The sequence below is a fragment of the Balaenoptera acutorostrata genome, chromosome 2 (genome assembly GCF_949987535.1).
Source record: "Balaenoptera acutorostrata chromosome 2, mBalAcu1.1, whole genome shotgun sequence".
NCBI classification, from domain to species: domain Eukaryota; kingdom Metazoa; phylum Chordata; class Mammalia; order Artiodactyla; family Balaenopteridae; genus Balaenoptera; species Balaenoptera acutorostrata.
The window spans coordinates 172,978,356-172,991,657 of record NC_080065.1 but is presented as its reverse complement, the minus strand read 5'-3'; the positions used below and the strand labels follow the sequence as shown (position 1 = coordinate 172,991,657).

The following is a 13,302-nucleotide window of genomic DNA, read 5'->3' as shown; positions in this document are numbered from 1 at the left end:
CCTCCTCCACTCAGACCCTCTCCCCTGCGTGGCCTCCATCTGCTTGCTCCCCGCCCAGCCCCTGCCTCTTCTCCACCCAGAAGGGCCATCAGCTCATGGCCCTCCTCTGGTCAGGACCTTGCACAGCACCTCAATTTCCTCCCTAGTGAAAGCTTGAGACCCCCAGGGCCCCCTAATTCCTGCTCCCCATGCCGACTCCTCTCCAGCCAACAGGCTTACCGCTGACCACCGTGGGGCCTTTGCACATGCCACCCCACCCACACAGCGCTCCTCCTCCAGGCTCCTCACCCCATTCCCTACGCAGACCGCTTCCCCTCCCCTCTGCAGGCCTTCCTGACTCCCTGCCCCTGCCCCTGCCCCCTCTCACGCTGGGTTGCTTTTCTGCACTCACCGTGCTGCTGTTGAGTCACGATTTTGCTCTTTCGTCTGTCCTCTGGGCTGGGCCTTGATCTCCCACACCCTTGCTCTGACCCCTCTACCCACGCTGACTGTGGCAGGCGTGGGTTTGCGCCCAGGGAGGAGACAGGACGGGCCCCCAACAGCCTGGTGGTGGGACGGGCAGGAGGGGCCGTGGGGACTCACGTGTGTCCCCGCACGTCTCCGGACTCGGCGGTCGGTGAGAGCACTGCCTCGCTGCGCCCTCACTGTGTCCTGGAGCCACCGCGCAGGTCAGCGCTCACCCCGTCCACAGGCCCACGGCACCTCCGCCCACGGCACCTCCGCCCCGAGCATGGTGGGTAGCGCCGCGCGGCGTTTTCTGAGAGAGAATCACACACTCAAATTCGTGTTTGCCACACTTCCTCTGACTGCCCCGGGGAGAAGCTGACTGTGAGGAATGGGCGGCAGCCCCTGGACCAGGGCAGAGCCCCATTGGGAGCTTTGCAGAGAGATTTCAGGGTGAAATTGGCCAGCCTTGGAGCCGGGTCGATTCAGGGAGTGAAGGAGAGCAAGGAGCCCGGAGTCATTCCCGGCTTTGGTGCCGACCGGGCCAGGGCCAGGTGAGGGTTGTTGAGGGTGGTGCAGACGTTCCCTAGGTATTGAGGCGAGGAGATAGAGGCCAGAGTGGTGAAGAGGAGAGTGACATTCTGCCTGATGCCATTCAGGCTGTGTTCTTTTTCCCATGCACCTGGCCCCGTGCCCACTGCTGCTCAGCCATCGGGCAGAGGATACTGGGCCTGGCCGTGTGCACCCCACTCACCCACTCACACCTCCAGGGAAGGCCCAGAAGGCAAAACGAGCAGATTCAGGGGAGCCCCAGATCCGTGGCCCTCCCAAGACACCAATGGGTGGGCAGCGTCCACAGATGCCTGTGCAAGGCAAGAAATCAGAAGGCCGGCCCTGGGGCTGCTGGCCCTCCAGCAGAGAGTTGCTGTTTCCCGGCCCCTGTTTTTCTCCTCATGCCTTGGCAGCAGCCTCCAGGGCACCACCCCCTCTGCTGGAGGGCCCTTGGCAGCCCCCCAGGGCCCGCCCGGGAGCCTCGCACCTCCAGCCCACGCCGAGTCTAAACAAGTACAGGAAAACACAACACATGTGAAAACCATAGATGCGGGAACGAGTGCAGACCCCGAGCGTGGGGCCCAGACCCCAGCCTGCCTGGCTCAGAGCTTCGGCCCGGTAATGTCTGACATGTGTTCGGTTGTTTGCGAACCTGCCGCTCCAGCAGCTTGCCTGGCAGGGGCCTCACTCTCCGGGCGTGTTTTAAATCAAGCAGAGCTGCTGGCCCCTGGCACACATGGAGATCGCCCCCCCACACCACCCGGCCCACCCTGCAGTCAGGACGTGAGCCGGTGGAGGAGGAAGAGGGAGGCCTCCGCCACCAGGGAGACAGTGGCCCCTCTCATCTCCTTCCAAGTTTGCCAAAGTCGTTTCCCTGGCTGCGCGCCGGAAGCGGGAAGTGGGCAGGCTGAGGTCCTCCTTCCCTGCACAGCTCCGTGGCCGGCTAGCCCCGTGCACAGGGCTTCCATGCCACTGGGGCGGGCTCCTGCCACCTGGGCTGCCCTCCCCTGGCAGCTCTCCCTGCCCACGCTAGGCTTCCCTTCCAGCTGGCCCCGCTTCTTTTCCTGAAGTTGATCCAGGTTGTCAAAAGGAACTCAACAGCAAGGCATCCCTCAGCCCTCCCGGCCCAACTGGTGTCTCAGGGGGTGGTGGCCGCCCCATGTGAGGCCAGGAGCTCACGTTACAGGCTAGCAGAGGATTAAAAACTCCCTTGTCTTCAGGACAGACGTCAGAGGCGGCAGCCGAAGGGCCAAATCCAGCCCCCCAGTATATTTTGGCTGGCCTACGATTGTGTGTGTGATGCTTTGAATTGACATTCAAATATGCACGTAAAAACCTGGGTTTCCAGCTTCTCTTGAAGAGTCAGGCCCAGCAATGGTGGGTCGAGGTCGTGTGCCTCAAGCTGGGCTAGAGCACTGCAGTTTGCTGCGGGCCCCTCCCGTCCCCGTCGCCCCTCTGTCCCCCTCTCTCTTGGCATCTGCCTCTGCTGCTTACTGAGCCCCGACATCTGCTCCCGACGTGCATGTTGAGCGTTCCTTGGCCCGCCGGACACATGAAGCGTCGGATGCTCAGAGAAGACGAGGGAGCAGTGCAGGGTCCCGACTCCCAGTGTGCTCTCAGCAGGCGTCTTCCGGACTCCTCCTGACTAGGCCTCTGTCGATGGCTCCCTTGATGTCGCTGTGTTTGCAGCAGCCTGATTCTGGGCCCAAGGTCTGTGCAGAAACTGGCCCCCGGGGGCTCTGCTACAGGAGCTGTCGACAGTGCCAGGCCCCCCGAGCAGTGCTCAGCCGAGTGGAGCTGCCAGGGCATCCGAGGGGAAGTGCAGGCGTGACCGGGCTCGCCTTGCACAGATGACACAGCCCCAGCGAACAGCTGCCTGGGGTGGAGGGAAGGCTGCCCGTCATCTCCCCTCAGTGTATGCTGGGTGCGTTCTTGCCAGCCCTGGAAACGGCCACCTCACCCGCTGGAACCAGGTTGATCTGGTGCCCTCCGCGGGGTGGGCCCAGCTCCCCCGGTGAGTCAGGCACCTTCACCTGGCCTTGACTGCGGGCCAGATTCTCTTCTGAGCCTGCTCACGACCTCTCAGTTCTCCTCACGGTGAACTGGAGAGGACAAAGAAACTGAGTCTGGGGTGATCAGGCCAGGCCCCCAGGGCTCCCTTCCCCCCCCAGCATCAGGGGGCCCGTTGCTTCCCTGGCACAGTGCCCCAGGATCATCTGGCAGGCCCCAACACACTGAACTTGACCTCACTTAGCTCCTTCACAGCAGACACATCCAGGGATCAGATTGCTGGGGGAGGGGGCCAGGGTGAGGGAAGGGGTGACTTGGAGCCCCCCCCCCCCCAGCAAGAACTCCATCAGGAAGAAGATAAAATAACTGAGTTTCTTGCTCGGGCATCCTGGTGGGGTTGGTGCTGCAGCATGGGGAGTGCATGAGGTGGGAGGAGAAGGTTGTGGGTGTGTGATGTCGGGGGAAGGGCTGCCAGATACAGAGGTCAGGGGCCAAGGGGAGATCTGGCCAAAGGAGCAGTTATGGGAAGGGGCACGTTCACGGAATGAGGGTGAGGAGAACGATGAGGCTCAAGAAGAAACTGCAGCATCAGGCAGCACCGATTTGGTTGGAGCTAACCAAAACCCAAGCCACTTTAGGAAAAAAAAAAGGGGGGGGGTACTGTCTCTGAAACCAGGGAAGTGCCAGCGTGCTGGGTCTGGGGCTCAGGTGCTATCTCTGCCCCTCAGCTCCCTTGTGGTTACCAGGATGCCTCCTCGCACAATTCTGGACCTTCCTTCCTGGAGTTCCATCGAAAGCCCCTGGGCAGGGTCTCATTTGGCCAGCCTAGTCACGTGTCCATCTGGGGGGCCAATCATGCGGTAGCCCAGAGGTGGGGAAGCGCTGATTGGCAGGACCTGCGGGACACGTCCCTCCTGGAGGGATGGCAGGATCTGTGGGGAGAGTTTTGGTCAGCACTGGAGGTGGGAGCCCATGCAGAGCTGGGGGACCCTGAGGTCAGGGTATCGGGACCTCAGAGGGGACATCCCGGGTTTGGTGATCCGGATGTGCCCACTGGCGTCTGTCCTAGCGATTGGACTGTCCTCGGCAATGACCCTGGGTGTGTGAGTGCCCCCTGCCATGATCCCAGTGGCTGGCATCACGCCCACCCTCCCTTCCTTTCAGGGATGAACACGCCTGGCTCCTCGCCACAGCACCGCCCGGCCGGCGTCAGCCCGCTGTCCCTGAGCACGGAGGCAAGGCGGCAGCAGGCCCAGCAGGTGTCGCCCACTCTCTCCCCACTGTCACCCATCACTCAGGTGCGAGGGCTCAGGGGGGCGGGGGAGGTGGGGCCCTGCTCTGCTTCTCTGGGAGGCCTCATGCTCCTTCCAGGGAGCAGAATCCTGAAAATCTTGCCAACATTTTTTTTGCTTTTTGTTGTCAAATTTTCAAACACACGGGGAATGCAGAAATCAGTGGCCTGGATTCCCCTGTGCCCATCATGGCTGTTAGCTTGTGCCCGTGTGACTGGGCATTCTTTATTATGCTGTTCTCTTCTTTAGGATCTAGTTGCAATTTCCCAAAATAAAATGTTTAGAGAAGGTTTTTTTTTCCCCCCCCCAATTTACCATGTTTGCTTCGTCTGCTTCTTTGGTAGTTTGTGTGTGTCTAGGAGTTGGTCCGTTTCATCAAAGTTATTCCACGTGCCAGCATACAATTGTTCGTAGTACTCTCATAACCCTTTTTATTTCTGTAAAGTGGTTAGTAATATTGCCCCTTTCGTTTCCGATTTCCATAATTGGAATCTTCTCTTTTTTAGTCAATCCAGGCTCGTAGAACGAGTTAGGAAGTGTTCCCTCCTCTTCTGTTTTTTTGAAAAGTTTGAGAAGCATTGGTATTAATTCTCCTTTGAACATTTGGTAGAATTCAGTGAAGGTGCTGCGGTCTTGGCGGATCTTCACTGGAAAGTTTTTGGTGGCTGATCCCACCGCCTTACTCGATATCGGTCCTACTCAGACGTCCTTTTCCTTCTTGGGTCCGTTTCGGTAGTTTGTGTGTTCTGAGGAATTTGTCCATTTTGTCTGCTTTTCAGTCCCTGATAGATAATATTGTTTCTTTGGCTTTTAACATGACGTCGATGGCCTTATCCACCCACAACGAAATTAACAGTAGTTCTTCTATACCTTCCACTGCCCGGCCTGGTCTCGGCTCCCCACCGTGTCTCTGTCTCTTGTACAGTTCTTGTTCAGATTAGGATCCAAACAGAGCCATGCGTGGCTCCTAGCAGCTGTGTCTTCAGTCTCTTCATCCGTGACCCCAGCCTCTTCTTCCCTCCCCGCCACGCCCCACCCCTGAGGCCTGCCTTCCCTTTCTGGAAACTCCTTTCCGTCGTTCTGCTAAGTGTTTACATCCTGTAGCTCCTGGGCACATCCAGCCTCCCTCAGAGGGCAGGAGCCGTTGCCTGCCTGCCTGCCTGAGGAACTGTCCGCGCAGACTCGTGAGCCTGGAAAACTTGCCTCTGGTTATTTTCCTCTTTCCAACTCCAAGAGGGGCCTGAGCTGGTCATTGCCGAGTGACCACACAGGGACCTCCATCAGCCCCAGCGTTTCGAGCCTCCCCTTGGTACCCAGGCTGCAGGGTGGCGGGAGGGGGTTCCTTCTCCCCGGCAGGACCCCACAGGGGCTAGGTGCTGGCTCCCCGCTGGGCTGCCAGAGTGTGGTGCCCTGTGCCTGCCTACAGTGGGGGACCTCCAGCTCAGAGAGGCGGGGGATGGGGGTGGAGCATCCTGAGTCTCTGCAAGTGTGGAAGGGTGTGCAGTGAGAAAGGCTCACTGGGGGCAGGCCTACTGAGCTGCGGCCCAGTCCTCCATGGGCCTTGGGGGAAGCCTGCTTCGCTTCCCTGGTCCAGGGTCTGGACATCCCTCTGTTCATCTCTCACTTCAGTGTCAATCACGCCAGGCCATGGGGGTGCCTTGGGGGCCAGGTGCTCACAGCCCGCCCGGCCCACTCCTTTGAGCATGTGTCCCACCTGATGCCCTCCTCTCCCTTCAGGCCGTGGCCATGGACGCCCTGTCTCTGGAGCAGCAGCTGCCCTACGCCTTCTTCACCCAGGCGGGCTCTCAGCAGCCGCCGCCTCAGCCTCAGCCCCCGCCCCCGCCGCCGCCTGCGTCCCAGCAGCAGCCACCCCCGCCGCCCCCGCAGGTGCCTGTCGGCCTCCCCCAGGGCGGCTCCCTGATGCCGAGCGCCAGCCTGACTCGGGGGCCCCAACTGCCCCCACTTGCGGTCACGGTACCGTCCTCTCTCCCCCAGTCCCCCCCAGAGAACTCGGGCCAGCCGCCAATGGGGATCGACACTGCCTCGGTAAGCCCGGGGCGGGGCCTGATGGAGGTGGGGGTGGGGCTTGTGCAGGAGGAGCCCAGGGTCTGTGGGAGACCCCCATCGGACTTGCAGGAGGAGTGTCAGGGTGCCTGGCTTTATCTGCAGCCACCTTGAGGCTCCACTTTGAGGCCAACTTGGCCAGGGGTTGGGGCTGAGGCAAACACTGCCTGGGGCTGGGAGCTCAGTGGGGGATTCTCCCTGGAATCCTCAAGCCAAGTTTGTCACCCTGGTATAGATGGGGAAACAGGCACAAGCTGGGGTCAGGTGCCCCAGACTTCACCCAGGACGGGCCACCCCACGTCTGGCTGCCAAGCCCTCCCCCATGGCCCCGGTTGCCCCGCTCAGCCCTTCCCACCCAAGACAGGGCTTCCTTGGAGGCAGGGAGAACATGGAGCTCTCAGGGCCTAGGGAATGGACTTCTGAGAGCCAGAGGGATGGAGCTGAACTTGGAGGAGAAGAAGGGATGAAGCCAGTTCTGTGGTTCATACAGCACAGTGCCCTGGGCCGGGGGCCTGCAGCTCAGACCATGGGACCCCTTGCCTGGGGCCAGGCTTGGGGTAACAAGTGCTAGGTTTTGACCCCTACACCCCAAACCTTCCTGCCTGTTCAGACTTTCACCCAGGTTGCCCTGATGGGAAGGGAGTGGTCACAGCTACCTTTGGCCATATCCAGAGGAACAGGGACCCACGTTTGGGGCCCAGCCAGCCCTCCCCACTCACTTGGCCCATGGCTGCCAGCCCCAGGATAAATGTCACCAGAACATCATGTGCTCTGCGAAGAACAGGCCCCCCCCCGAGCTGGCCAGGGCGGGCAGGTGACCCAACAGGTAGAAACCCACATTTCCAGGCTGCTCTGATCCCTCAGAGGGCAGACCTCAGGGGTCCCCTTGGATGGGACTGCACCCAAGCCTTGCCTTGGGCAGAAACAGCAGGTATGGGGGTGGCTCTGACAGTGGGGCTGCCTGGGGCACCCAGTTCCATGACACCCTGCCATGGCGGTGCCTCGCTGTGGAGCTGGGGGGACATTGGAGACATGGGCTATCCAGGCCAGGCTCTCGGGTCAGGGTGCTGTTGTCAGGCAACCCCCTCCCCTTCCGTGGGAGTGGTGGCTCCCGCGGGGCTCGGGTTCCAGTGGCCTCCTCTGTGAATTTCTGTAGATCCACCCAAGCGAGGAGAATGTCTCTCTGGTCATTTTCGTCTTTCCAACCCGAAGAAGGCCTGAGCTGGTCATTGCCAAGTGACCACGCTGGTGTCTCTGACACCCACACCCTGCTGCACGAGCCCCCTGCCCCATCTGGGCTCAACCGCCATCCCAAACTGCTCAGAACAGGCCGCTGAGGCAATGAAGGAGACATAGCACTTAGGGAGCCCTGGGCTGGCCGGCTGGGTCTCATTGAACAAGCTCAGAGAGGTCAGGCAGCTTGCCCAGAGGCACACAGCAGGGGCTCACTGGGTAGGACCAGAGCAGGGTCTAAATCCAGGTCCTGGCCTAGCCGGTCCTGGCCTAGCCCGTCCTGCCCTCCAGGAGTCTGATAAGAAGCCAAGACCCTTTGTCATTCGAGTGAGGAGGTGGCCGTCCTTGGAAGTCTGTGGACAGCATAACCCGGCGGACTTGTCCCAAGCAATACCAGTGATAGTGACTGCCCAGCGCCAGGAGCCCTGCAGTGTGCCCCAGACGGCCTTGACTGTTAGCCCGAGGGCATCTGACTGGCCCTGGGCCTTCCCTGCCCGTGCGGGTGTGCGTGTTCACACGTGTGCAGCTGTGTGCACACATACGTGGGTGTGGTGTGCATTCGTGTGAGTACTCTAAAACCTGCTGAGTAGAGGCTGATTCCTCCGCCCCTCCCCAGCCCCCCAGGGCGATTCTGTGAGGCTGGTTTCCAGGCTCTCTGACCGAATGCCCCCACCCCTCCCAGAGGTGGGTTTGGAGGTAGGGCCCCTTGAGGCCCTGGGCTCAGGTGCCCTCCTGCAGGTGCCCTGGGTATTCAGCTCACCTGAGGGATGGGGCCCCCTGCCGGGGGTGTCAGCAGCGAACAGCTAGTCCCGGGAAGCCAGGCCTGGGGCCCCGCGAGCATCCTGACCTGTCTGTCGTCACAGGCGTCGGCTCTGCAGCAGTACCGTACTAGCGCCGGCTCCCCAGCCAACCAGTCTCCCACCTCGCCCGTCTCCAATCAAGGCTTCTCCCCCGGGAGCTCCCCACAAGTAAGGGACGCCGCCTCCCCTCCCCGGCCTCCCCCACTCCAGCCTAGCTGGCGCCCCTCCGACGTGTCCCCCATCTACCTGTCTGTCCACCATCTGTGCCTCCCGTCTCACTCCACCCCATCTTGTTCACTCCACCGGGGTGGGGACCGGTGAGGGGCGGCCACCCTGGGCAGTGGCCAGGAGAAGGCACCCCCTCCCGGAGCTGTCACACTCCCTCGGCGCCTCTGTGGTCCACGCCAAGCCCCAAGTGGGGTTGGCGGGCCCCCCATTCACATCGGCGATGTTGGTGTCAGCTTCGCCCCAGCTCCTCACCCCGTGGCTGGGATGCCGAGCCCAGTGTGCGGCTCAGAGCAGGCATCGAGCAGCCCGTGCCCCCGTCCCCACCCATGTCTGCCCGCCCTGAGGCCTCCTGCTTCCAGGCTTCTGGAGGTGGAGGCGTGCTCCCCCTGCGTCAGGGTGCAGCTGAGGTGACGGCCAGCCTGTGATGGGGGCTCTGACTCTTCAGCCCCCTCCGCCCCTTAGGATGGCGTGTCTCTCGCCTTCAGACCCCCAGCACAGGAAGCAGCCCATCCAGTGTCCTCGTCCTCTTCCCACAGTTGAGGAGACTGAGGCTTGCCCCAGGCAACAGGCAGGGCTAGATCATGTCTATCAGACTCAGGTTTTCCCTCCATACCAGGCACCACGGGACCCCGATCTCTGACACAGACACACACACACACCCCTTCCAGGTTCCTCAGAATCCCTCTTGGCTCTGCGCCACCCATGGCTGCATTCTGTCCGGAACCTTCCATCAGAGGAGAAGGGGTTCCTGCAAAACTGACGTCCAGGCCCCAGACTTCTTGCTGTAGCAGCAGAGCCTCCCCAGGACCCCACCACCCCATCCCCAGAATGTCACCAAGCTGAGAAACCTCAGGAGCTACTGCAGTGCCCAAGACCGGGAAGTCTCCTTCTCAGCCAAGGGACGATAGGGCCTTACTTCCCGGGTAGAGCAGGGGGAGGAGAGCTGTTCCTCCAGGCAGGACGTGGGCTCCTTTGTCCCCGGCGACATGCCCCGCTGTCCGTCTCCCAGGCTCGCAGCCACGCACCCCGAGCCAGGCCCTGTATGTCAGGACAGTAGGCCTAGCCCTCAGGGGACCTGAGGCTGTTCTCATGGCTCACTGATACACGAGGGGCTCTCCCAGGGCGCTCCCTCCACCACCCACGGCAGCCAGGGGTCCCGCTGGGACTGTCGGCGTGCAGCCCCCAACTCTGCAGAAGGCAGGGAAGGTGCAGTGAGCTCGGGGCCAGCCGGGGGTCAGCCTGGTGTCTGCATGCTCTCCGTCCATCCCTGTTGGCTCTGAGCTCTCGCGTCTGGTCTCGTCACGTGGTGCCGAGGGGACGCGGGAGTGGGAGAAGTTGGTCCAGGCAGGGGAAGCAATAGGGGGCGCCTGCCTGTGGTGGGCAGCCCTGCCTGGGGCTGGTGTACGTGAGGCAGGACAGGAATTTTTTTTTTTTTATATATATTTTTTTTAATTTTTATTTATTCATTTATTTATTTATTCATTCATTTATGGCTGTGTTGGGTCTTCGTTTCTGTGCGAGGGCTTTCCCCAGCTGTGGCAAGTGGGGGCCACTCTTCATCACGGTGCGCGGGCCTCTCACTGTAGCGGCCTCTCTTGTTGCGGAGCACAGGCTCCAGACGCGCAGGCTCAGTAATTGTGGCTCACGGGCGTAGTTGCTCCGCAGCATGTGGGATCTTCCCAGACCAGGGCTCGAACCCGTGTCCCCTGCATTAGCAGGCAGACTCTCAACCACTGCGCCACCAGGGAAGCCCAGGACAGGAATTTAAGGGTGGAGCAGATCGCTCTCAGGAGAGGTTCGCCTGAACCGAAGTGGGCCATTCTGAGCGGAAAGCATGTTGCTGTCTCATCAAGCCCGTGTCTGTGTGTTGGTTTGTCCGTCCGTCAATTGGGCACTGGCCAGGGAGGCAGGCTGCTCACTCAGATGTGAGGACGGGGCCGGCAGGCTGTCTGGCCCCAACCAGGGGCTCGCTTGGGGGCAAACCATGGTTTCCCACTACAGCTGGATCTCTGGGGACACATTCATCAGCCCATGGGCCTGGGTCACCCCACGCCTCCCCGGCCCAGCCAGCATCTCCCCTGGATGCACGAGGCAGCCGCCTTGCCCCACTTGGCCTCAAGCGGATGCCGCATGTGTCCAGCTGCACACTGAACCTTAGGCAGCTGGAATTGGCTCCTTTGTGCTGCCCCCTCCCACCCCAGCCCTTCCATTCTGGGCAGACCTTTCTGGCAAACCCTCATGGTAGCTTCACAAGAGAAACCATATCTGGGGTCTCCTGTGTGTGCCAGGCCTCTCTGGGGCCAAGGCCATGGGGACAGGGTCAGGTGCCCCAGAACAGCCTGCCCCCGGCCTCAGTGAAGGCCATCATCTGCCTCCTTCACAGGTAAACCCAGCAACCTCACAGCCCCCTTTTCCAAACCTGAAGCTGGAGATTTTTAGGGCAAATGTGGCCTTTTTGCCACATTGTCTTTTTTCCTTCTTACTCCTTTCACATTTTTAACTCTTTCCTGGTGTTTGAATGGAATGTCCATCCCCAGGAGCCACCGCACCGGCCGGAGTGGCTGTCCCTTTCTACGGTCAGTCCACTGAACACCCAGAGTGGCTGGGGGCTTCGTGGCCAACTCCTCTCTGGGATGGAGGCCTGAGTGTCAAGCTTTGGCAGTTGTCAGAGAACACGGGGACCTTTCTAGACTAGAGAGCTCAAACGGGGGAGGTCCAGGGCCTGTGGTCCGTGAAGACTCTGACCTGGAAACGGCCGCAGGGGAGCGACTTCTGCAGGCCACCCTGTTCTACAGAGGAGGAAACAGGCCAGAGCTCCCAGCCTCGGGGACGCCGAGGGCCCTGGGCGGGGCATCTGTCTCCCAAGGTCTGTTGCCTCTGGTGTGACCTGGCCACACACACGGCCATCCCTTTCCTCCCCTCCACATCCCGCCAGACTCTGTCCTGCCATCTCCCTGGCAGCATCTCAAGAATGGGCAGGAGCTCCACACTCCTATTCTTGGCATCTCCACCGCCTCAGAGGATCCCCAGCCCCCTGCTCCTCTCCCAGGGGCAGCCCCCGTCCCTCTGCCCCAACTGGCATCGGGCAAACAGGAGTGGGGCTGCCTGCCATCGCCCAGGCCCCAGGGCCTCGCGGGCAGGCAGGCAGCCACGGCTGGACAGGTGGGCAGGGGCTTTCCGTGTACCTGTCCCGTGCTCGCTCTGTGTACCCTTCCTGCCCACGTGTGTGTGGCCTGCTGCCTGTCCCGCGTCTCCCGTGTCTGACAAGGTACGCATCCCACCCTGAGCACCCAGAGTATCTCCCGCCTTGCCCCACTCACACACTTTCCTCTGGGGCCTGTCAGGTGGGGTTCCCGGTCCCTGTGGCCCCTCGTCTTCCATCTGACGACAGCGGGTTCACCCACACCTGAGCTTAAGGAGAGGAGATGGGATGGCACTTTGGGGGAAGTTGGGCGGCAGAGGCCCCCCTCCCCCAGGAGCAGGCGGTGGAAAGGAGCCATCATCCCGAGATTAGGGGTGCACCCCTCCACCCCAGCGGGTGTGGGCTCTCCCAGGAGCCCTGAGATAGACGTCATCAGCCTCTCACGTCCTGAGCATCTTCCAGGAAGTTCCAGAGGCCTCCCTCCTCTCCCAGCCCAGGCTGGTGGTGAGGTCCTGGGAGAAGGGTATGGGTGCAGCCAGCCCGTGGGAGCACCGCCCCCACCCCATAGCAGCCGCACCCCCTGCCTGGTTTTGGGAACCCTGACGACAGTGGGCCTCTCTTCTGTCTGCAGCACTCTTCCGCCCTGGGCGGCGTGTTTGGGGACTCATTCTATGAGCAGCAGATGGCGGCCAGGCAGGCCAATGCTCTGTCCCACCAGGTGAGCGGGCACCCACCGCAGACGCTCGCCAGACCCGGCCCGCTCCTCTGCATGAGCTTCTCAGCCTCTCCAGTCTCCAGGCTGCAGAGGCCCAGGCCCTGGAGGGGGTGGCTTGGCTTGGCCTCTGCTGGCGTTTGCACCCTGCCCGCAGAACGAGGCCGCCAGCGGAGGGGGAGGAAGGGTGGGCGGTGAACGCTGGTGGGGACGGGCAGTGGCTGTTACAGCGGTGCCTCGGTGTGGACCGTGCACGTGGGTTTGCTGGGAGGTTGCAGTGGCAGTGCGTGAAGGCCGGGACTGGGGGCGTGTGGGCACGGGAAGGGTTGGCTGCTGCCTGGAGCTGTTCACTCACTCATCCATCCATCCATCCATCCATCCATCCATCCATTCATCCAGCAAGCTCTGAGGGGGCCATGTGCCGGCAGGCCCAGGCAGGTTTGGAGACAGGGAGACCCCAAGGCAGAGGGACTCATGCTTGGCAGCGCCAAGTGTACCTTGGCACGGGTGCTGGGCGTCCTGTAGGGGAGGAGGTGCTGGCGGTCGCAGGCAGGCCGGCCAGCCAACCACGGCCGCGGTCCCAGGGCGGCCAGCTCGGGGGGCTGGCCTCACACCTGTATGCTTCCTCTCCCAGCTGGAGCAGTTCAACATGATAGAGAATGCCATCAGCTCCAGCAGCCTGTACAGCCCGGGCTCGACACTCAACTACTCCCAGGCGGCCATGATGGGCCTCACGGGCAGCCACGGGAGCCTGCCGGACACACAGCAGCTCAGCTTCCCCAGCCACAGCAGCATACCCAACATCATCCTCACAGGTGAGAGGCC

The 13,302-nt window shown here is 61.7% G+C and overlaps 1 protein-coding gene across 8 annotated transcripts in view; it reads left to right on the top strand.

The window, feature by feature from the left end:
* Positions 1–13,302, top strand: part of CRTC1 (CREB regulated transcription coactivator 1) — a 79,255-nt gene that overhangs the window by 59,160 nt on the left and 6,793 nt on the right. For 4 of the 8 annotated variants that reach the window (XM_057540568.1, XM_057540567.1, XM_057540572.1 and 1 more), the window contains 5 exons: positions 4,171–4,304; positions 6,036–6,344; positions 8,459–8,563; positions 12,397–12,483; positions 13,112–13,292. In XM_057540568.1, coding sequence (XP_057396551.1) covers positions 4,171–4,304; positions 6,036–6,344; positions 8,459–8,563; positions 12,397–12,483; positions 13,112–13,292 — 816 coding nt within the window. The remainder of the gene's footprint in view (positions 1–4,170; positions 4,305–6,035; positions 6,345–8,458; positions 8,564–12,396; positions 12,484–13,111; positions 13,293–13,302) is intronic. The other 4 variants (XM_057540571.1, XM_057540570.1, XM_057540573.1 and 1 more) reach the window with 3 other exon arrangements.